This window comes from Lynx rufus, unplaced genomic scaffold (assembly GCF_022079265.1).
Source record: "Lynx rufus isolate CCGP_SWC_20201006 ecotype Redwood Valley unplaced genomic scaffold, mLynRuf1.p SCAF_6, whole genome shotgun sequence".
In the NCBI taxonomy this organism is placed as follows: Eukaryota; Metazoa; Chordata; class Mammalia; order Carnivora; family Felidae; genus Lynx; species Lynx rufus.
In genome coordinates, this window is record NW_025814878.1 from 29,299,692 (window position 1) to 29,324,917 (window position 25,226).

Genomic DNA, 25,226 nt, shown 5'->3' on the forward strand with positions numbered 1-25,226 from the left:
ACTCTGGGATGGACAAAATAAAATAAATTACGCCTCCAACAGCTTTGTTGTACGTCTTCCGGTAACTGACTAGAGCCTGCTGAGGATTTTCTCACCTCTCTTGGCTCAGTGGGATACAGACAAAAACAGCAGGCAAACAGCATAAGGTAGATAGCGTCAGAAAGAATGAAGAATAGCATTAGGTACTGCAGAGAAAGAAAGAAAAAAGGGTCAGTCTTTCTCATTGGAAAGGAGACAGAAATGGAACCAAGGCCCCCAGAACTAACGGCGGAGTTAGTATACATACACACGCACTCCGTGCTCTCGCGCGCATGCCAGTGCTTGCAGCCGTCACACTTCCGCCCTGTGGCTCCAGGTCGGCACGTGCAGAGCCCCGTGATAGGGTCACAGGGGACCGGCAGCGAGCCATAGGGGTCACACTCACATTCTTGGCAGGAACCTCCAGGGCTGCTGGGGCTGCCAGTATAGCCAGGGGCACACCTGGATTTAAATAGTGAGAAAGCAGAAGAGATTAATAGTAAATCCTGTCTCTGGTTGAACAAAACTGATACCACGAGCCAATAGATGAGGAGCCAGCAAACTTTTCCTGTAAAGGACCAGATAGTACATAATTTAGGCTTTTACAGATCAAAATAGAAAATCAAAATCATTCAGTGAGAGAAATACATTTGCAAACTTTTTTTTTTGGGTTGATGGAATTCAAAACAAAATCATCATCATAATAAAAGAGTATAGATTATTTTGTAATAATAATATATTAATGTAAAATCAATCTACCAATGAGAAAAAGGAAGCTCTTGTTAAGGTATCAAATTTACCTAACTAGGGCTCAAATTTAGTGCTTCCTATCTTCATATTAATTGTAAATGCCTGTAACAACATTCTTAGCTTATAGTGCCAAACAGAATTAGGCAATGGGCCAAATTTGTGGGTGAGTTTGCCAACCATTACTGTAGATTATAAATATTGTTTTGAAGTCTTTTTTTTAAATTAGAAATATTGACACCTGAAATTTCCTAGACTCATGTATTTAAAATCAAAATGACCAAATAATTCAACTCATTTTATTTATGAGCAAAAAGAAGTAAGTTAAGTGACAATAAACTGGATTTTGTATTTAATTTTACTGGTCTTTCTATCACATCTTCCTCAAGATGGAATTTTCATTATATACCCAAGGAAGCAGGTTAATGTTATGCAGACAAAATATATAACATTAATTTCAGAAATTAGAAAGAAAATCCAACTGGATGAACCCAAATGAAATCACTTCATTGACTATTCCACCCATTCATACATCCATTCACTTAAGTATAAGATGCTAGTAAGATCATATGCTCTGGGTTACCCAGTAAGGGTAACACATAACTGTTGGTCCTGATTTAATGATTAAAACACTTCCTATCTTTCCTAAAAGTCTCCCAGTTTGGACTGTGTGTGTGTGTTTGGACTGTGTGTGTGTGTGTGTGTGTGTGTGTGTGTTTGGACTGTGTGTGTGTGTGTGTGTGTGTGTGTGTGTGTGTGTATCTCATCAGCTAAATATAATCAACACCCAGAGTTTTTGTTCCAGAGACAAGCATGGGAGGAAGTTGGGAGACAGGAGGAGGTTGAAGCCAAACATTATGAACATTAGGCAGATAATCCAGAACTATCTTCAGTAGCCTGGGAGTGTGGAAATTTGCACAGTTGATTGTGAGTGTTAATTTATCTTCTGCTGGTTAGAAAAGGCAAAACAAACAAACAAAAGTTATCTATAAGTAGGCTTTTATACATTTGTAGTTTTAATTGCTATTTTATTTCCAATGTAAGATTATAAACACTCCATAAAAGTACCATTTAAGTGAGTCCACTTAAATGATTTCTTAACATTTGCAGGTGTAAGAATTCTACTCTAACCAGGTTGAGATTGATTAAATGCTCAAAGAGTTTATTACAAAAGTACCAAAGATAAAACATGGGGAGGGGTTGCTACATTACAGGAGCATTCAAGACATGTAAGCAATTTTAGACCCGAGCTGATGAACTTAGGCAGGTCATAAGGTGATTCAGATGATTTAAGAAGCTCTCAGAAGCGGAACAAATTTATTTGGAAAGTTACAATAAAAATTTAACCAAGACCTTTGGTTTAATTTAGCTGAATAAAAGCAAATTTTCAGGGAAATATAACTTTATCATTTATGTTAGAGATGAAGAATGAAAAGCTGTAACAACATTTGAGACTGCAAAAATAATTCAAGCCATTCGCTTTTGATAGTGTACGACCTGTTCGTCTATATACTATATGAACTGTCAACTCCTATTGATTAAACATTAATGGATATTAAAAAAGTAAACTTTCTATAATCACTTTGCCTTAAGACAGTAATTGTCATTTCAGGGCACCCTTGCAGTCTTTTCTATATACATGCTTTCTTTCATAGATAGTGGTAACTTCAATTTATAAATGTAGTATACTACGGAACATTTTTTTTCATAAATTACTGCAGATAATACCCTTGGTGTCCACAGATGCTTCCAGTCATCATCCTATTCATATTTACAAGGGCATGAAATGAATGTTACCCTAACCATGAATACCAAATATTCATATTTGGACATTACAAATATATATAGTCAAAAGTTGTACAAATCTCCAAAACAAATAGAAATATTTTTGGATTTTGTATTGCTTTGAATTCTTTAATTATCAACTTCTATTGGCACAGAAATTGTGAATGCATTGTCATATATACATATATATATATAAAGTAGTGGATACTCTGTTTAGATTTTCCATATATAGAATTATTTGGAAATATATTTTGCAACCTTGTAGAAACTTCATCAGAATTTATAAAATTTAATTATTTAGTTACCTGCTTATTTCCATTATTAACACAACCATTCCTGGTTATATAAAAGAAAACTTTTATTTTTTAATTATTATTATTTTTTAATTTGAAAAATTTTTAAGTTTATTTATTTTTGAGAGAGAGAGTGAGCATGAGCAGGGGACGGGCAGGGAGAGAGAAGGAGAGAGACAATTCAGGCTCCACTGTCAGCCCAGAGGCCTACATGGGGCTCAAGCTCATGAACTATGAGATCATGACATGAGCCAAAACCATGAGTCAGACGCTTAACCAACTGAGCCACATAGGTGCCTCTATGTAATAGAGAGAGAGCATGAGCAGGGGAGAGGAGCAGAGGGAGGGAGAGAGAATCTTAAGCAAACTCTACGCTCAGCACAGAGTCCAATGCGGGGCTCAATCCCACAACCCTGGGATCGTGACCCAAGCCAAAATCAAGAGTCGGATGCTCAACCCACTGAGCCAACCAGGCACCTCCAAAAGAAGACTTTGAAATGGGTGATGATTCAATTAATTAATATTGGTTTATGTTTGCAAAGAGATCGATAATTTAAGGAAGTGCTCCTAGAAGAACCCTGCAAAGGAGTGGGTAAAGCAGGACATGGCAAAGAAAGGAAACAATGGTATGATTTCAGGTGATGTCCCAGTCTTAGCCTAATTCCATGGAAAGCCTGGAGTAATTATAAGCATAAGCATAAGCATGTGGACTTTTGTACTCCCACATTGGAGGAACGTGGGGTAAATTCTCAATCATTTTTGCCCCTCTTATGGGAGATGAGGTTTCCACGTAGGCATGTAGGCAGGGCACCAACAGTATCCTCTACACATTTGATCTTCACAATTTTAGTGTAAAGTAAGTAGACCATAAGCTATTCTGATACTACAGGTGAGAAAAACGGGTCCTAGCTAAGTTGGTAAAGCTCGACTATGTCCATGGATAAAAACTTTATATTGTTATCAATTAATGCTAAAGCTATCATGTGTGTATAATATAGTTAATATTAGTTACTTTAGAGATAATATCTAAAACATACTAAAAGTGGTAGTGATATGCTTCAATATCCAGGATACTGATCTTATGGAAAATATGGACCCAGAAGATACTAATTACAACCTAACTAGACAGTCTGAAATTGTGCTTCTTAATTTACCATTTGTATTACAGTCAGTATTCAATTTAATAGATACATAAATACATTATCAGATTCTGTAAACAAAAAATATGGTGAACCAGAGGGGAGGTGGGTGAAGGGATGGGTTAAATAGGTGATGGGGATTAAGGAGGCCACTTGTGATGAGCAATGGGTATTGTTATGTAAGTACTGGATCACTAATTTGTATACCTAAAACTAGTATTGCACTGTAGGTTAATTACCTGGAAAAAAAATATGGTGAGAGGAAGCATTTAAATAATATTGTTTGCTCATTGGAAAGGAGCACCAAATAACAAACACTTTATTGTTTGTGTTCAAATTAAGAATGCTTGACACATTTACATTCTGAGTTATGTATATACTTGGTGGTATAGTACCATAGTGCTCAGAACAGCGACATGCACACAGATAGATTCAGCCAATATTTTCCAGTGCATTAAGATGAGAATTATGTGTAACTAGCTTTTTATTAACTACTGATAATATGCACATATACAGATATGTGCACACTCAACATATACATGTACATTAAATATAGCTATGTAGATATGTATACACTAAAACCTAAACTATGTAATTGTGAAATAATTTGGAAACTTTGAGAAAGTCGAAGATGGAAATAAACAACTTTCTTCGGAGACAGCGTATAGATATAAAAGTAAAGATAGTTTTGAAGGCGTATGAACTACTAAGGAAAATGAAAACAAGTTATGAAAATAATGAATACTTTTCTATTGTGATCTGTTACTGTATGATCTCTATGTTTCACGACTGTTCGTACCGTTCACAGTACTGGCCTTCGTATCCTCGTGGGCAAGCTGTGCAGCGGTAATCATCGAGGCCTTCCATGACACAAGAAGGGCTGAAACTGAACCAGAAAGGGGGAAAAAAAAGATTGTAAAAAATCTTTTAACCTATTTATTTTATAGATTTAAGTAATTCTATCCATTATATAGACGAGTGAAACTTAACTTGGGGTGGTTATAAGTGCTGTATTTTATAATACAAATTTTTATTCAAAGGTAGGATGTCACAACTAAATAATGCCAATAATAGTCAACAAGTAAGTATGGTTGGCTTTCAATGAATTTGCAGTGCCTCGCACTGTGTAAACATTTTGAAATTTTAATAATTCTATGACAAGCATAAAAATATTAAACATCCAGCAAAAGTGTCCTATTTCTCATGAATTGAAAGAAAAGTATGACTAGAATTAGTGCACATTTGTCTGATAGAATATTACTGAATATTTTCCAAGTAAAAAAAATGGTCCTAAAACCATATAATTTTTTTTCTGAAAGCTCAACCTAAATTGCCACTAGCCTTTGAACACATAAAGTGTGAATAAATATTTCACTTAAAATGACAGTGCCTTTTCTAATTTACAAACGGCTTTCAAACTAAGTTTATTTTAAACACAAAGTAATGTGAGTTAACGTAAGAAGGGAAGGTGCTCTCCATGAAAATGAGTAAGAATTTCCGATAATTTTATGATCTTTTCTATTAAGTAGGTCTTATATAATTTGCCCTGTTCTCACTACTGACTGGTAGACCACAGCCTATCAGGCTTTGCCAGGGTTTCTGATCATCTTACCCTACAAAAGAAATACTTAACAAGACTTGAAAACTAACCTGCACTAACATGTAATTTTAGGTTGTTACAAACTTCTTTCAAATATAAGTCGAGGATTCCCACTAGGTAACACTGCATGGTGCACTGGAAACTTAGAAGGAAAAATATATATGTATTTGTTACAAAATGGTAATGCTGCAAACTCCATTCTTTTTCTTGGTCCGCTAAAGAAGTTTATGCTGAAAAAGATATATGGTGTATACACCAGGGCCACAACTCCTTTTGGTGAGGTGCCATTTGGACCCTATTTTAACTATCTTCTAGCACACTGAATCAATAGTACATGAATGAGTAATAAACTCTAACCTTTGCGAAAGAGGTGAGCAAATTGATCTACTACTCACAAACTCTATCCTTCACAAAATAGATCCACAAACACGTAATTGACACATTCTGGCAAGCTTTTAGCTCTTCAAGCTAAAGCTTGATGCTGAGTGCATCTGTACACACACACACACACACACACACACACACACACACACACACAAACTCCTATGTCACATTTCAAACTGCTTATCTATCTATCTATCTATCTATCTATCATCTATCTATCTATCTACCGATAGATAGATACTTGGAAACAAATTTTTAGACATTTCAAGTGAAACTCTAGAGAGCCAACATAATTAAATTATATTCATTTACAGTAATATATCTATCTCAATTACTATGCAAGGATGTTATAATTCTCCTTGAATAGTTGATATAAACTTTTTTGAGTTATGATACTATGGTGGATTGAATGAGGTCTTTTCCTATATCATGTGTAAGGACTTAATGAAGGAGGGTGTAGGAATCATAACTTACTGGAAGTTAGAGTTATTCTTTCTGCTCCCAACTCCCTCATCTACACTCAATCTTCACACTGTCTGCGGGGTCACTCTGAAATCCTTGTGCTTTTTTCTTGGGAGCTACCTTTTATATTTCCTTATGTTTGCTAATTCCAAATTTGCCTCATTAGGGTTTTTAAGATGTAGAGTTTGCCAGTCTATGTTGTTCTTGTGGTACTACAGAGATGAATTGGCTTCCCGGGTACCACCCCCTTCTCCTTTTTTCTATGTTCATCATTGGTTCTTTAACAGTCTCCTCTGCTGCAGGTTCCTATACATCATGTCCTTGACCTCTTCATGGGTCTCCCAGTTCAGTCTTCAGATTTCTTCTATCCTGTCCTGTCCTGTCTCCCCTAAATGATCTCATTCCATCTTAAAACCTTTGCATCTACACTAACAGATCTAAAACTGAGTTTCCCCCTCCAAAAAATACCACTGGTCTTTCTGTAATTCTCCCCCATCTCATCCATGGTCACTCTGTGCTTCCATTTGTCCTGCCAGAAACCACGGAGTCAATGTTACCTCCTTTCTCTCACATTCCACACACGTTCTACCTGAAACTGCTGCTACGGTCGCTAACATCGCTGCATTACCCTGTTCCGAGCTGCCTCTTGCCGTTGGAAGACTTTTAGCCATTAGGACATTTCATTAGCTACTGGAGCTTCCCTGACTCATCCTTTGTCACCCTTCCCCTAACACCAGTCAGTCTGCTCCAGCTGCCCTGGATCCTTGCTGTCTGACAAGCATGGGCCAGTCTCCAGGCCAGTGTATCTGCTTTTTCTTCTGGCTGGACTTCTCTTCCTCCAGGGAGTCATGTGGCTCCCCCCATTACTTCATTCAAGTCTCTGCACAAGCCTCATTTGTCCATGAAGATCTTCACTGAGCACCCTATCGAAAAGGGGACCCCAGCCTTTTCTGTCTCAATACCATGCAAGTATCTCAATTCAATGAGGCTGCTTTATTTTCCCTGGTGGCACTTCCACTGTCTGATATTGCATTATACATCTACTTGTGTTTTGTTCAGCTTTATTGTAGTATAACTGGCAAATAAAAAAAATTATAATGTAATTAAAGTGTGCATGTGATGATTTGATATACATATATGTACAAATTAATTAATACATCTATCACCTCACATATCTACTTTTTTTTTGTCAGTGAGAACACAGGTTCTATTTACTTGGCAAGTTTCAATTATACAATAAAGTATTACCAACTATCACTACCATGTTATATGTTAGATCCTTAGACCTCATTTATCTTATAACTGAAAGTTGTATACTTTTACCAGCTCTCCCACACCTCCCAACCCCTGGTAACCACTGTGTCACACTCTAGGAGTTATTTTCTTTTTTTAAATCCCACATAGTATACATGAAACAATACCACTTTTTTCTTTCTCTGTCTGGCAAAAATTGTTGGTGTGTTTGGCAAAGAGCAAGGGACTCAAATGTAGCATCATTGTAGAAGGGAGGAGAGGGCATTGACCTGGAAAGGTGGTCAGATTGCAGAGGGTAGAGGGTTCCTTCTACTCTGTTGAAAAAATACCTGACCTTTCCTTAAGCAGGCAGTGAAAAACCCCTCAGCAACGCTGCACTGTCACAATGGTTGACAGTTTGTCATATGTGTTTTGGTAAGAAATATTGAAAAACTAATGCATGGAAGTGAGTTAGTAACCACTCACCACGTCACACCCTTTACTTTTCTTTGGGGCACAGTTGGAGGTCATTAAAGAGAGGTGTCTCAGCGTCCTCCATCTATATTTCAGAATCTACTTTTATATCTCAGGAAGAAGTGCCTTTCTTCTTTGCCCTGGCTCGTTTCTTTGCTTTGCATTTTAACACTTCCCTTCTTACCATACACAGATCTTTGCTTTGTTAATTAATGTTCCAAGCTTTAGGTAGTGATATTAGTGGGTCACGAAATCATGTTAGTGGGTTTTGACTAAAATTTCTTCTAAAAATGCAGAATAAAACTGAGAAAAGTTATAGGATATATATGTTTATAAATATATATTATATACACACAAGTTTTTTGTGTCCCAAGGTCTGATGTAAAAAAAAAAATGATTTCTTACAGTGGCTGCAATTAATAAAGTTTGACAGTCACTGAACTAGCCACTTTGCTTCAGCTTTCTGATTCTTGTAAGATCCTTCCCATAAAAATATGCTTGAATTACATAAACCATAGAAAACAGCAATGAAAACACACATTTTTATTGATCCCGTGAACCCATCAAGGTAGGACTCTTTCTTTTCCTTCTTGACATTTTCTAAAGATGAACTGATCTCCTTGGAACATAATATCTGTTTCCACCATGGATTGTCAAAACTCCTCGGTGATCCTCACAGTTCATGGCTTCCATACGTACTCAGTCTCCATGGACAGCTGCTTCTCTTCTCTCTCATGGCGCCCCCTGCAGTGTGCTCTTACTTCTCTTGCCTCCCTGGCACCCCCTGTCTTGGTTCTGCTTTCCCTTCTGGTTTCTCTAATGTACGTAATTCTGTCTTTCCTTCATTCCACATGCTCCCCCTTGGGTCACATAACCCCGGGAAATCTTATCCAATTTTAATTCATTTATTAACATATCTCTTCCCTCTGCCCTTCCAATTCTCGTAGTTCTATTTCCTGCAGCTATTTGCATATTTCCATTCGGACAGATCTTTCACATCAATGTTAACCTATTTGGAACATAAATTGTCTTTCCTCTGCAGTAGCTCTCTCCTGGTTTCCCTATTTCAGTTAATTGCACTACCATTTTTGAGGTCAACCTGGCTCAAAACCTTTGGCTTCAACTCTTGCCTGGCCTGAACCCCTCATATCTAATTAGTTATCAGTTCTGTAGAACTGCATTCAACAAAGATCCCATCCATTCCCTCATTTCCCTTCTCGTTACGATTACCTACCTTCAGGTTCTAATTATCTTTTGCTAAGTTAGTGCAATAGCTTATTAATCGCTCTCTTCACTTTTTTTCTTCTCCTGTTTCAATTCATTTTACTTAGCTCTCATAACAGGCTTTCTAAAGGGTAGCGCTGATGGCATTAACGTTTTTTTGTTTGTTTTAACTAAAAGTCTGCAATGTTTCCTCATTATATAGAAAATTGAATAGTAATTTCTTAGCCTGGTGTTCAAGGATTTCTATAATATAGCCTCCATTCTCCCACTCGTTTTCATCTGCAGTTATGAATTCTATTTGAACTCCATGCTCCAAACTCTTACTTATTAGTTCTTAAACATGTCTTTGTTTTCTGTTTTCTAAGTTTTTGTTAATATAATCTCCTGCTAATTCCACCAGTAAAAACCTCTCAATCCGCCGTTTGTGACCCATTATAAATACTACTACTTCTTCCAATATGTTCTTGAAGCTTCCAAAACCAAGTGTGGTATCTTGTGCCTTTGAATTCTCTTTACATTTAACTTGACTTCTCTTAAGGCACACATTTTATTGTGAGACTTTTCAATACGTGTTATGCTTGATTGTTATCAAAGAAGTTATCAATTAATTACTGATTTTTTCTAATCCAATGGCTCACATTTTAATGAACGATAAAATAAATAACACTCTCTTTGTTTAAATCTGGTCGTCAGAGGGAGATTAGGGAAAGGGAAATAGAAATAATATTATTTTTCACACACCTACCCATTGGTGCTCGGGTGAACAAAAAGAATGTGTTTTATCCTTATCCATATCCTACTCACCTAAAAATTTACATTTGACTAAAGACCTGTAATTCTTTTAAACAAAAAAAGAGGAGCTTGCAGAAGAGAGACAATTTACCTGAAAATGTTTCAGAATGTATAATAAAGCCAATGATGAAGAAAAAACTGAGTCAGCACAGGGGCAATCCTCTCTTTATCTAAGTTGCTTTGTGGTTCTTCTATAGTCAAGATAAGGAGCCCAGGATTCTAATTCTAAACAAACCGCCATACATTCTTTTCAAAAGCAAGTTCTTAGAGAAAACATTGCTCTACCATGTAGAGATTGAAATCTATAAATCACTTAGCAGAAAATATAGACAGTCTTTGCAAAAAGGATTTTTCATCAATATATAAACCAATGCAGAATGTGCAGACAGCACTGAAATAAAATATTCTAGCTTTTGTTTCCCCTTATGGCTATGTTTCCATGGTACCAAGCTCAGACCATCTTAAGAGAAAGGGGCTGTGATTCTGGGAGTATAAAAATAAGTCACCCTCCTTTAACTACTTTTTTCAATTATTTTCTTAATACTTCTCTGCAAATTGCAAATTAAACACATAAAATGAGTGGAAGGGGTCACAAAAGGGATATGATCTGCAGTGAAACACTTCGTCATAGCTGAGTTTATGGCAGAACTACATACAAATACAAGACCCTTATAAAAGTGTATAAAATTATGCACGTGTCTACATATATCATTTATGTCATTAACATAACTTATGTCAGTATTAGTATTTATATTTTATTTAATAAGTAATATTTACTTGGGATAGGGTTTTAATGGAAAAATAAACCATGGGATACTATGTGCTCACTTTTGTCATGTTTTTATACTGTTTGCAAACATTCTCTTCCTTTAAAATTTTTTTAATGTTATATTCAGTTTTTTGAGAAAGAGAGAGAGAGAGAGAGAGAGGGAGAGAGAGAGAACACACACATGAGCAGGGGAGGAGTAGAGACAGAGAGACCCAGATTCTGAAGCAGGCTCCAGGCTCTGAACTGTCAGCACAGAGCCTGATGCAGGGCTCAAACTCATGAACCATAAGGTCATGACCTGAGCTGAAGTTAGACACTCAACCGACTGAACCACCCAGGTACCCCCCCAAATATTCTCTATCTTAAACTGAGATTTTGTCTACATGGAAAAAAAATTGAAATCATAGAAAGCCCGTTTGCCACACAGATGGTGCTACTGATTGGGAAATCTGGTAATGTTTCTCAATCTTACTTGTTGCTGGAAGAAATCAGAGGGCAAGCACATTGCTGACAGTCATTTGGCAATCCCCTGACAATTCCATAATATCCAAGAGTACATCGTTCACAGAAGTCACCAGCAGTATGATGTTGACAATTCTGCAAAGGAAAGGGGAAAGTTTGTTTTTCATTTAATGAGAGTAGAATGTAATTTACCATAAAGCTCCCCACCTATGAATACATATGCTCTTGTGAAAACACACACACACACACACACACACACACACACCATTGAAAGAGTTCTTGATATATGTGTGGGTGGGTGTGTGTGTGTATATATATATATATATATATATATATATATATATATATATATACATATATATATATTTAATTTTTTTAACATTTATTCATTTTTGAGAGACAGAGAGAGACAGAGCATGAACAGGGGAGGGGAAGACAGAGAGGGAGACATAGAATCTAAAGCAGGCTCCAGGCTCTGAGCTGTTAGCACAGAGCCTGACACAGGGCTCAAACTCACGGACCTCAAGATCATGACCAGAGCTGAAGCTAGACGCTTAACCGACTGAGCCACCCAGGTGCCTCCTTAATATATATATTTTTAAAGATGTTCTTTTGTAAGAGAAACTAGTATCAGGCTGTGGTAGCTATACTGACGATAAGAATTTCTTCTCTCTTTTTCCTATATCAATCTCTGGAAAAAAATTTTTCTCTTATTATAATCTGGGGAACATACCTCACAAATTTCTAAAATTTATTATATCATCTGGCCATTTATTTGTCTTCTCTACAAGGTGCTAGAAAAGTACTAAAAATCCTGGGAATTTGGTGCATGCCTGTCAGTGGACTTTCTAAAACTAAATCAAGGTAGAAAGCATAAATGCCTTAAGATGCAACAATAGAAAAAAATTAAAGAAAAAAGGTCAGCCTAGTTACTCTCCTAAGAATGTTATTCATCTAATTCTTGCCAAATGTTAATAATTCTTTATAAATTGGAGGACCCAATCTGAAACCAGGAATCTCAGGTCAATATTTTCTTTTTCATGCTTGCATAATAAGAGGCATTGAAGTAATATGCTTTAAGACATTTCCATAAGGAAATGAGAATAGTTTCAGAATAGTATGCAGCTTTGTAATTAAAATTGTCATAAAGTAGAATTATTTAACGCACTGCAATCATTCATGCAATAAGGACTTAGAAAGAGCTACATCCCAGGCACCGAGAGAAATCAAGTGAGGGAAAAAGGTAAAATAACATCCAAACCTATACTAATTTATTTCTACTTTGGGAAGATAATTTAAGAGTGGCAAATAAGAAACATGGCAGCAGGAATGCAATATTGAATGCTGTTTAGTGGAAACGTGATATTTGACTTTGGGAGTTGAGAAAAAGGAGGAAATAGGAGGAATAAAGAGCTGCATTTTAGCTTGACCAGAAGAATGATGTCTTACAAACAATATCAAAAGAAAAGTTGAGAAGCAAAAATGGTCAGTAATAGCTGTATATGTTAGTGAACTGATCTGACCAACTTAGCTGGAGTCACAGAGACACCTGTGGGCTCCATATTGAACTTGGCCGAGATCTCATATGCTTGGCTCTTGGCTCTATTCAGTCAATCAAGAAGCACATATTTATTTCTCATGTGTCTTCTAATGGCCAGAAAATATTTGGTATGGTATGTGTGGTCACTTACAACAAACAGTAATTGAAGTCACTTCCTCTATAGACATTGCCATGGAAAACTTTTTTAGAACTTCTATAGACTCTTTTTTTCAGAGTTTCTGCTAGGGTTTCACCCTAGGGTGAAATCACAATGTCACCATGATGAATTTTAGGCCATTGTTTGTTTTGGTTGTTACAGCTGGGGGTTACATTTGAAAACACATTATGCCACTTATAGACGCATTTAATAACAATGTAAAATGGATCCAGTTTCTTACATAATAGGATACGAATCTCAAATACTCTAATTCTCCACCTCTCAGAAGATGATAACTCCAGATTTTCAGAGAAAAGGAAGAACTCACTTGAGTGTTCTTTCAGCTTCCTGTGAAAGACTTGGCATCAGTCCTGTACTACTTTCCATCCCTTTAAAATTTATTGCTGTCCATGGGAAGTAGTGTTTTGTCCTTTGTCTAAAGCTACTCTCATCCTAAACTGGATTTCTTACTTTCCTGCCTTCTGTTTTTTCCAGCCTCTGCATTTTTTTCTTTTTTTTTGCTCATTTTTCTCATTAGCATTTGATGTTGTTCCAAGACTTTCCTAGCTCAAAAATATCTCTGGGGCCTCTAGTCTTTGGAGGCTAGAGAGTATCTCTGATAAGCATTTTATTGTATTTGTTTAAAGTTTATTTATGTATTTTCAGAGAGAGAGTGCAAGTGCAAGTGGGGGAGGGGCAGAGAGACAGAGACAGACAGAGAGGGAGATAGAGAGAATCCCAAGCAGTCTCCATACTGTCAGCACAGAGCCTGATGCGGGGCTCAAACCCATGAATTGTGAGACTATGACCTGAGCTGAAACCAAGAGTCAGAGGCTTGACCAACTGAGCCACCCAGGCACCCCTATACATTTTAAAAGCATTGTTTCCATTCCTGATTTCTATTTCCTTATCCTTTTTAACTCTCCCTGATTAAAAAAAATTTTTGATTATTGTAACTCCAGGCTCACTCATAAGATTTTTTTTGATAAATCAAAATTTACTGACAATAATAGGTCCTCATGATACATGAATTTTCTGCAGCAGCTAATATTTCTGGCCACTCTTTGAACTATTCTCTTTCTATGGTTTCTTTAATGGTCTAGTCTGCTGGTTTTTCTCCTAACTCTATGGCTACTGTTTCATGGACTTTTTTTCCCTTTCTGTTTAATAAGATTGGTCCTTGATTCTAAAGATTCTCATCTCTCTTTTGTCTTCTTTTCCCTACACATTGTACCTTGGTGATTTCATCCATTACTATGACTTTAGTTATCATCTCTTTGCCAAAACCTTTAAATCGTATATATTCAGCCTAGAAAGATATCTCTAATGAATTTTGGGTTTACATTTCCAAATGTTCCCTGGATAAATCTTATTACATAACCCAAAAGCACCTTCAATTTGAATGTCAAAAATTAAGCTCATCTCTCTGTAAACGGGCTAATTGCCCATTTCATCTGGAGTCACTATCATTTGCTTAATTACCCAGGCCAGGAATCTAGAGGCCTCTCTCATTCCAGAGAGCCTGTTTGATCATCATGTTCCATGATTCTATTACTCTCTGCTTCTTTACTTCCTTGTTGCTACTATTTTTATTTGGCCGCTCTCATCTTTTACCTGGTTTACTAGGACAGAATTTAGCTAAAGATACTGCTTCTAAATTTGTTTACCCAGTGATTTCCCCACACTGCAATCAGAGTGGTCATCCTACAGAATTTATCAATCCATGCCATTCTCTTGCTGGAAAGCCTGTGTTAGTTCTCCATTATCCTCAGGATGAATTTAAAACTCTCTATCATGGCAAGAAAGACCTTTATCATCTGTTTACCTCCAGCCCTACCTCCAGCCACTGCAACCTTTGTATGCTATGCTAAAATCATTTAGGACCATCTGAAATTCTCAAATTATGCCATGCTCTTTCCTTTGGGACTTCTTATATGCAAATCCCTTGTTAGGGAATGCTTTTCCATCTTCTCACCTGGCTAGCAACCATTCATTTCAGCTCTCATTTTAAATGTTGCTTTCTCTGATAAACATTCCCTTATGTCTGAAGTCAGGGCTGACTGCTCCTTCTAGTTCAACACAATGATTAAAACATGGTAGACATTTGATGACTATTTTGAATGACTGCATGAATGAATGCACATTATAGGAAGTATAGATGAAACTGGCCAGTCTCCTTGATGAAAAAGGCCAAGTTTCAAGCCTAATGACTTCATAGAAATGTGGTTAGCAGAGCTAGATGCTTTGTTGCATATTTTGTATTAGGATTTGTTGTAAAACTACCATGATCGTCTTCTATTCAGCCATTCAAAGAAACCAGTAATTTAACAATAAAATATCCATTCCATTTTTAAGAGCAGCACGGAAAGAGAAAATGGTTTGAAGATAAAATAATTATCTATGAATTACAGTCTAAATCATTCAGCAAGGTGTCAAATGGTAAATAAGAATTAACTGGGGGAATGTTTTAAGAACATATTTTACAGTTGTTGAAATAAACATGTGCCACAAAATACATAGGATCTTGAACAATTATCCACACTTTGCTTTTGTAAAAATAAACTGACTACATACTGAATTATTTTATGTAACCTAATATAACATTAATAATTGGCTCAAAACACAGATAATGTTGATCATTGTTAGAAATACAGAGATTCAAAAATATAGTTGCTGCTATTATACCTACAACTCTATATACAGATCAAGAAAATATCTTTACCCTCTCTGGACAGTCAATCCTTCACAGGGTTGCTGACATACTAAACTTGGTTAACAAAATCAAATGTTCTGGTTAGGTCCACAAAAACAACACATAAATCATGATGCTGTTTTTGAAACTTTTCGACATAGACATTTCATATGACTCTTCTGTCTGCTTTGAAACAGTGGACATAATTTTTCTCTTGTATAGAAATTAACCTTTAGGAAAATTTTCTATATTTTAGATGGCTAATAAGAGGTTAATTATATTCTCAAGAGTGATATTATGTGTTGCGCTATTTCATAGGCATTTCTGTGCTGTGTCTTTTCCTCTGCTCTTAAACACTAGAATATAAGCTCCTAGAGGGCAAGGCCCATCCATGAACTCCCCACCTTGATATCTTTTCATCACCTACCACAATACCTTCACATCGGAATGTTTATCAAATGCCACAAGAATGAAAAAAGAAATGAGTCTAAGTTCAAAATCTTTTATATTAATTTCATCTTGTTAATTGTCACTCATACTTCCACATGTCAAGCTCTTTTAGCTTCTTGACCACCATCTGATGCATTACATAACACTTCCAGCTTTATGTCGTCTATTTGATAGATCTCATCTGGATCACTGATAACGATTTCAAACAGGACGGGGTGAAAGCCTAGATCTCATCATTGGACGCATGAACCGAGAACCTATAGCACACAGTTCAGCAACCACACCCATAAAACTTGTTAACTGATTACCATCGAGCCTATATTTTCAAGTTTGTTTGTAAAAACATCATGAAACATTCTGTCAAATGCCTATTTAAACAAACTACAGTTGGGATCATAGAGCTAGCCTTTACTGGCTTATGATTTAATCAAAGTATTTAATTTCTGTCAGCATTAGTTCATCAACTTTAAAAGGAGAAACAATTCTATCTACCTCATAAGCTTACTGTAAGAATAAATGTGAAAAAAATCTATCTACAGAGACCAGTCTTTAAGGTTGGATATATGGTACTGTCATTATTTTTGCTGATTTTCAGATATGATGCATCACACTTTCTGATAAATTTGATATTGTAATGGTATTCAGGAAAGGTCTCAGATATTATACATATAGTAACCATAGCAGTTATTCTGATATGTTTTATTTTGAGTGAAATTATACTGATTTCTTTTTTTTTTTTATGAAGTTTATTGACAAATTGGTTTTCTAATAAGCACTGTTTATTTTTTCTATACTTGACAGTTAAGTAAGAAATCCTTAAGTTTTACTGGAGATCAAAATCAATGTTTGATACATTTTACTTTCCTTTACAAACCAGGAGTGACAATTCACTGCTTTCCATACTATGGCAAATTTCATATTTTCATGATTTTGCAAATATTTTTCATACATGGCTTTTAATCATATCCGCAGATTCTATCAGTATTCTAGGATATAATTCACCTGGGCCTTCAAAATGAAACTCATTTAATCAGATAACAGTGTGTTTACTCTCTCTCACAGTCTGTAGGTAGCATTTTGTAGTATATTTGGAAACTGATTCTAATACATTTTATCCAATGCTCTGTAGGTTACTTAAATTTTCTAAGTGTTAATTTAGAGTTGTAAAAAAAATGCTAACAATTCTACTTTGGTAATATTGTTAGATAAATTCAATAAAATAAGGTTTACAAAACACCTTAAATGCAGTAGATTTGTGTTATGAGTCTGTTTACAAAATATAGGTTAATTGGTTAATCACAGATTCTGGTGGTTTCAGACAACGAAGCAGATCAATAACGGAGATTTCTGTTTTTTCTTTTCATTTTAAAATAAGAATAGTGATAGAGTGAAAATAATATTTCCACAAATTATTTGGTGTTGAAAAAGTTATTTGAGCTAGCTGAGAATTCACTATTCCCTTTAAAAAAAATGGAAAAGTAATACTGACTGGGGGTGGGGTGTAGTGATGATATAAAAATGTATAGATAGATATAGATATAGATACAGGTAAAGATATAGATAGTGATGTGTGTGTTATATAAAGTTGAAAACTCTGTCATTTATCTTTCTATCATCTATCTATCTATCTATCTATCTATCTATCTATCTATCTATCTATCTTCCAACTCTATCTATCAACCTACCTACCTATCTACTTACCTACTTAAGAGTGTCTGTGGGTGTAGGTGCGTGTACTGATTAGTGTTTGTTCACTCACCTCCTCTTCCCCCTGGGCTTGGGGTTCAATATCATATAGGTTTTGTCCTTCCATTTTGAAGAAAATTTTCATTAAGGGACAATAGTCACTGAGCTATTGGTAGCAACATGTCTCTGTGTAGGATATATTAGTGTCTAAAGTAAAGCAACAGCTTTCTGGTAAGTATCATTAGGAATTATGAAGAGAATAGTTGCAAAGTGATGTGGGTTTTATTAAAAGTTGAAATGCTTAGACTGTAAAGCTTTCTATAGTGTTTTTGTTCTTTTTTAAAGAAAGATATAAAGAAAATAAAAGTAAGGAAATCTAGCATAGTGCTAGAGATAATGATGTTTACATGTTTTGATTAATTATCATCTCATTGATTCTTAGACTCTAAAGAGTGGATAACATGTATGGTAATTATTACCTTTATCAACATCATCATCGCTATCACTTCTATGGAGCTTATCATGTACTAAGTAAGTAGTGTTCTAAACCCTTTATAATGTATTTCATTGAACCCTTACAAAAGCACTATGAGTAGGTACTACTATTATCTTCATTTTGTAAATGAGGAGACCCTGTTAGCATGAGATAAAATGACTGGGCTTCCATAGCCTACAAGCGATGAAGCCAGGACTGGAATCAAAGCAGTCGGACCCCAGAGTCATGCTTATGACCGCTCTACCCAAGTAGAGGGCATTGCTCTGTGTAATGGAGCTGATATTAAATTGAGATCCACACAGAAAAGAAATCAGTATGCTTCAAGTTTCCTCAGTCATACCATCAGGGTAATAATAGGTATTTCCTATTTGCCTCCTGGGGCTATTTCAAAAATGAACAAAGTTGCCTGAATTCAAAAGTTGTATGTTCCCTGAGAAAAATATAAAAATTTAGAGTATAGTAACTAATACTAGCTGTGCATATTTGATGTGCACATGTATTTATTTTTCACTTCATCTGGGGATATCTCAAAAAATAGACTTGTGGCACAAAAAAGCTATAATAGCCAATTACTCAAAAGAGGACAATTCAAAGATGACAATTTTTATCCTAAAACAATGAAATTAAACTGTATCCTTTAGAATGTTTTTAAATTAATCATATGAATTAAACAAAGCCTTGCTAAAAAATACCAGTGAAGATTGCATAAGAAAGAAAAATGCATTTAATTCTCACTGAAGAATGTATAAATTAATCCCCTCTCCTGAAATTATTTATTGAATTTTACAGGCCAGCAGATTGGTGAAAGAGTACCAGACTGAACAAATAGTAATTATATCAGGAATTCAAGGATGGTTAATATTATTCAGTTATTCATCTAGTCAATAAAAGTGTTCATCATTCAGTTCAAGGTAAAAAGAAATATATTCTCATATCTTAAATGTATCTCTACCTTTACTTCACTCCTCACAAATAAGCATATGACCAATTTTAATATCCTGTCTTGACTAAAAGAAGATATATTTAAGAGGCCAGGAATGAAAAGAAGTTTTTTCAACATGGCAAAGAATATTTATCCTAAGCTAACCACCAGCGTCATACTTTGGGGTCAAAGACTTGAGACACTAACATTAAAATTAGGAGTAAGATAGGAAGCTGACTATCCTTGTATTTAACATTTTTAGAAGACTTAATGCAAAAACATAAAATTATTATACTAGATACAGCTTCTGGCAAGAATAATCACAATTATAATTATTTGCAAATAATATTATAAATATAAAAATAATTGAAAGAAGCAACTGAGAAACTTCTAGAACTAAAAAATAGTGGTTGGATATCAAACACACGTAAAAACTCTATTCTGTTAATGTTTATCAGTAACAAGAAATTAGGAAATACACTGAAACAGAAAAAAATGTAATGTTCACCATTGAAGTAAAAGTGTAGGATACATAGAAATAAGTTTAATATGAGAAATGCACAACCTATACAGATAATAACAAAAACAGTTTATTGTGAGACACAAAATGTTTTGAATAGAGAAGAGTATTATTTTCCTGGGTTGAGGGAAGCTAATTAAATAGTGTAAAGACAGAAATTCTTTACACATAGATTTAATACCATTCCAATAAAAATTCCAATAATGTTTTTTGGTAAAGAGATTGAAATTGTGAATCAAATTCTGTCCTTTGGAAGAATATGTAATTACATCCAGTCAAGAAATTAGAAAAGAAGAAGAAAAAAAGGGCCTTGCTTTGCCAGGTACCATAGCTTAATATAAAATAAAGGTAGTCAGAATACTGTAATAAGAACTAGAAGATAAAGAGAACAGAATAGATGATCCTTCAAACATATCTTAATATGGATAAAACAAATTTATATGTATTCGGACACCATACTTTATCAAAGAGAAAAGGAAATCTTAATAAATAAATGTTTCTTTAAAGTAATACATATTTGGAGAAAGATACCTCCTCATACCACAATAAGTTCTAGAAATATTAGAGTTGAATCTCAAATTGAATCATAGAAACAATGGTAAATATCATAGTGTCTCAGTGTAGGTATTGAAAGACATGTGCCTGCGTAAGATCACCAGGAGAATGAGTGTAGTTAGAGAAGCAAACTGTTCCAAGGACTATGGGAACCCCAGTGTGTAGATCTCAGGTAAGGAGCTAAACATAGCCAAGAAGACAGAAGGTGTGGTCACCCAGGTTGGAAATCCCTGGAACAGCATGTCCAAGGAAGCAAACTGAACAAAAACTTTTAAGATGAATGGATAACTCAGAGTAGCAAATGCTGCTGAGCAATCAAGAAAGATGAAGACTGATAGATGAACACTAGTCGCAGGGTTCAGCATGCTGGTAGAGGTAAAAGCCTGATTTTAGTAATTCAAGAGAGAATGGTGGGAGAGAAATTGTGGAGAGAGTATAAATAGCTCTTCACTGTATAGGAGAGGAAGGAAGTGGTAGAAGTCAAGAGGGAAAGTGAAGGCAAGAGAATTTGTTTTTATTATTATTATATTATTATTATTATTATTATTATTATTATTTGGAAGAGAGAAGAAGAACCAAAAAGTGATGATACAAGAGGGAGGGTGAAACAGGGATGGGTGGAGTAATGCCCTCGAGCAGGAGAAAGGGCTGGAATCAGGGGAACCTTGGTGGCTCAGCCTGTTACACAGCCAACTCTTGATTTCGGCTCAGGTCATGATCTCACGGTTTGTGAGTTCAATGCCCACATCAGGCTCTGGGCTGATAGTGTGGAGTCTGCTTGGGATTCTCTTTCTCCCTCTCTCTCTCTCCCCCTCCTCCACTCATACTCTCTCTCTCTCAGAATAAATAAATAAGCTTAAAAAAAAAAAGGCTGGGATTTAAAGCATAAGTACAGACTTGGTATTTTCTAGAAATAAGAAAAGTTCATCCAAAATGATGGAAGACTCAGATAATTGCACACAGATGCAGAAAAAGTGGGTGCAAATGGTAGTGGAAGATCATGTTAGTTCTCTTCTGACTGCTTCTAATCTCTCAATGAAATAATAAGGAGCATGACTATCAACTAAGAGTGAGGCTGGAAAGGGTTCGGGGAGGGGGCTGAGGGCTTGAAGAGAAGGGGAAGGTGTGCGATAAGCATCCAGAAATGTGGGAAGGGAAATGGACTAAAGAAAAATGGCACGACCGCAGAGCAACACGAAGGGTCCATTTGAAGTGAGTGATAATGAATTTATGGTGAAATTAGACAGCATACTTGTCTGTTTTTCATCAGCCACATTCAGCTTAGAAGAAGTAGAATTTACCCAGTGTTAGAATTCATGGAGTGAAAATAAGTAAAGGAGCAGCACGAGAAATGAACATTACAAAGCAGTGATACCAATGGAATGTTGAATATTAAGCTGGTTGAGAAAGTGAGGGCATGAAAGAGGTAAGGAACAATGAATAGGTGTGAGCATCAATGGTGAAACTAAAAAGGTTGAAGATGATGTATTAAAAAGTGAACTGGAGAGTAAAGAGATGGTAGTCAAAAAGAGTATAGTTGACCTTGAGACTGTGGAGTCACTGCAGTTACTCCTAATGACAAGTTCTAGAATAGCACCATGGAGTAAGAACAAGAAACGTAGTTAAGGGTATGGAAAAGTTAATTTCATGGACATTAAAATCACCAAGAATTATTAGGAATAATTGTAGAACAATGATACAGAGGAAAAATCTTCAGGGAAGGAGGTGGGTGACCTGAGGATTAATAGAGAACATCAACGAGCAGGTGTAGTGGGCAAATAGATGGGGGCATGAGATTCATAGCTGGGTGTTGTTATGAGGGAGAAAGGAGGATGATATGAAAGTGGCCATGAGGAGCAAGGACGCCTGCCTACCTTCATGCTCAGGCAAATGAAAAGCGTGAGAGAAAATGATAGTTACTCATTGGGGGCGCTGTGGGAGGAGCAGTATGTCAGGGAGAGCTAAATGAAGAGAATACTAAGTGAACAGGGAGAATATGTGGGGGATTTTGCTGAGTTCCAATCTTGAGTTCCAGAAGGCTCACTGAAGGGGTTTCCAAAGATGAGAAGTGGGAAATGGGTTTAGCAAATCTGATGTCCAGAGCTGTGTGAGGATTAGAGTCTGGGGAACTCTAAGTGGTGACACGGCAAACTTGAATTTCTTGAGTCCTGATTGTTCCAAGGTGGATGGCAATGGTAGAGAGCAGGGTGTTAGCATGAACAGGACAACAGCAACAACAACAGCAATAACAACAACAACAACAACGAGCAGCTGGAATTCTAAGGAAAATGGTTAAATTATGGGATATCCAATCAAGACTAAAGATTTCAAGGAACATCCAGCAACACCACATGCTCAAAAAGCAGAACATAAAATGGCACACATGGTATTATATAAATCTAATTTGTAAATGCATGCATAAAAATGGTAGAAAATACCTAAAAATTTAAATGTTTATGTTAAATCTTAGATGATTTTTACCTTTTTAAAATATTTTTTATCATTTCCAAATTTTAATAAGTTTATTTGCGGGTGTAATCAGAAAAAAAGTCCTCGTGTATTTTTAAATAAATAGTAGTGCTCCCAGGTGTTCTTCTAAAATGCTGTTGATATTTTATTTCTCGACAAGAGCAGTGGCTTTTCCAATTATCAATTTTTAATTACTTTAAAAAATGCATAATATGGGTAAATGTTTTTTTTTCCTGCATGTTTTATTTCACACACATACACAATTAAGTTCCCTGCAATTTCTCTCGCCTCTGCACATGGTATCTGAGCATGTGTAAAGATAAATGAGCACATGGGCCTTCTTCACGGAAGGATCAGGTAAATACCTGGCATATAGAAGTTTCAGGGTCACATAGGCTGCTGTGTCCATTACACTGACATGGAACGCAGGTACCCAGGGTTGGTCTAGGAGTGTGGCTGCCTGGCTCAGACCGTAGTCGATAAAATCCTGGCATGCATGTCTGAAAGAAAAGGAAACCAATTAGGGCAGCCAAGTTATAAATCTTCATTTAGCAATACTTGGGTTCTTCAGTGGTTAAAAAGGACTACTTTTCCCCTCCCTGCATTAAAGGCAACATCACTTATAAACACAAGTGCCAGTTTTGATTCCTAATGTGTACTTTTGTGTGGTCCTTCAAGTGTACCGGGAGCATCCGAGACATCAGACCTTGGAAAGAAAAGCTGTCATTTGCATATACCACTCAGTCTGAAACAACTTCAAGTAGTTATTTTTGTTTTTTTTTTTTTTGAAAAATAGGTTTATTTTTAAATAAAATTGTCATTTGGACTAGAGAGAGAATTCCAATGTCTTTGACAACCTAAAATCTGCTTCTGCTGTGCCTGATGGATAACTAGCAAATGTCCAATGAGACTCAGGGAAATATTAAATAGAAAAAATGTCATGGTTGCATTATTTATATAGATATAATTTAAAGACGATAAAAGCAAGAAATTCAAAATTCTCCTGTCTTGGGAATATTAGGCCACCAATAAAATTTATCTTTCCCTGATCCATTTTTTTTTTCATTTTGCAATAAAAATCTGAGAGCAAACAGAAAACTGCTCGCAAAGCTGACATATGCAAAATCAAGACTTCTATCTTCATTCGGGTTTATTATGCAAATGTCTCAAAAACATCTCTGGCTTTCTGGAAGGAAGCCCACAGCTCTGAAGAGGTAATGAGAATAGTCTTGTGTTCCAGACTCAGTCCTCTTGGTATGCAAAGCTACTGCATTTATCAGATGTTGTTTGATTTAGTAGTAAAAGGTAAGAGTTGGTTTTTCAGATCACAGTGAAGGTTATAAAGGGACTGTTTTACCACCTTGGCTATGTATGATTTTTTTCGTCACAGGATATCTTGTTCCCATTGATGAAAGAAAAGTGATTGCTGAATAAGCAGGAAAAAAATATGCATGAAGGACTCTCTAATGCCTCTGCATTCTTTTGGTTCTGGACTAGGTCATCCAGAGTGGAATATACAAAAAGCTTCCTTGGAAAAAGAAAAAGATCAATAGTCAGCACTCTCCTTGCTTACTTTGATTTGGATACAGCAAAAGTACCTCCATTAAGCATTTAAATTTTTTTTTTTTTCAACGTTTATTTATTTTTGGGACAGAGAGAGACAGAGCATGAACGGGCGAGGGGCAGAGAGAGAGAGGGAGACACAGAATCGGAAACAGGCTCCAGGCTCTGAGCCATCAGCCCAGAGCCCGACGCGGGGCTCGAACTCACGGACCGCGAGATCGTGACCTGGCTGAAGTCGGACGCTTAACCGACTGCGCCACCCAGGCGCCCCTCCATTAAGCATTTAATTAAGAGTCTCTTTGCTTTTATCCCAGCCTATAAGAAATTCCAAGAAGATTAAATAATGTCCCAGCTTCGAGCAATCCAGTAAAGAAAATCGGGAACAGTATTCAAAATATTTTGAGTCTCGTTTGTCTTGTGGTGGACTTAATAATATATTTTAATACATATTACATTTTAAAATTTAAATATAATGCATTGTCTTTATTCATCTTATTTAAAATCAAGGTTCATATTGCCATTGTTACCAAATAAAGTCTAGGAATTATGGCTGAGTAATTCATCTAAGAAACTGAAGAAACAAGTCAAGGTGTATTGAAAAATATTTCACAGCATGAGTTGTTCCAATTCTTTCATATGTGGACTATAGAATAAAACTGGATTTTCTTTACATGAATTTCACCCTCGGACACCTATATAATTATTGTTATTTTACTGGTGTATTTGCTTAGGGTGTAAGTGGTGTGTGTGTCAGTGTGAAAATCACACAAATTAAGATCTCTTAGCTCCACTTT

General features: G+C 35.9%; 1 protein-coding gene across 1 annotated transcript in view; it reads right to left on the reverse strand.

Moving 5' to 3' along the window:
- LAMA2 (laminin subunit alpha 2) overlaps window positions 1-25,226 on the reverse strand; it is a 475,613-nt gene that overhangs the window by 173,089 nt on the left and 277,298 nt on the right. Inside the window, exons 29-32 of the mRNA XM_047102999.1 lie at window positions 23,235-23,369; window positions 11,393-11,517; window positions 4,782-4,868; window positions 287-480 (exon numbers count right to left, since the gene is read on the reverse strand). Coding sequence (XP_046958955.1) covers window positions 287-480; window positions 4,782-4,868; window positions 11,393-11,517; window positions 23,235-23,369 — 541 coding nt within the window. The remainder of the gene's footprint in view (window positions 1-286; window positions 481-4,781; window positions 4,869-11,392; window positions 11,518-23,234; window positions 23,370-25,226) is intronic.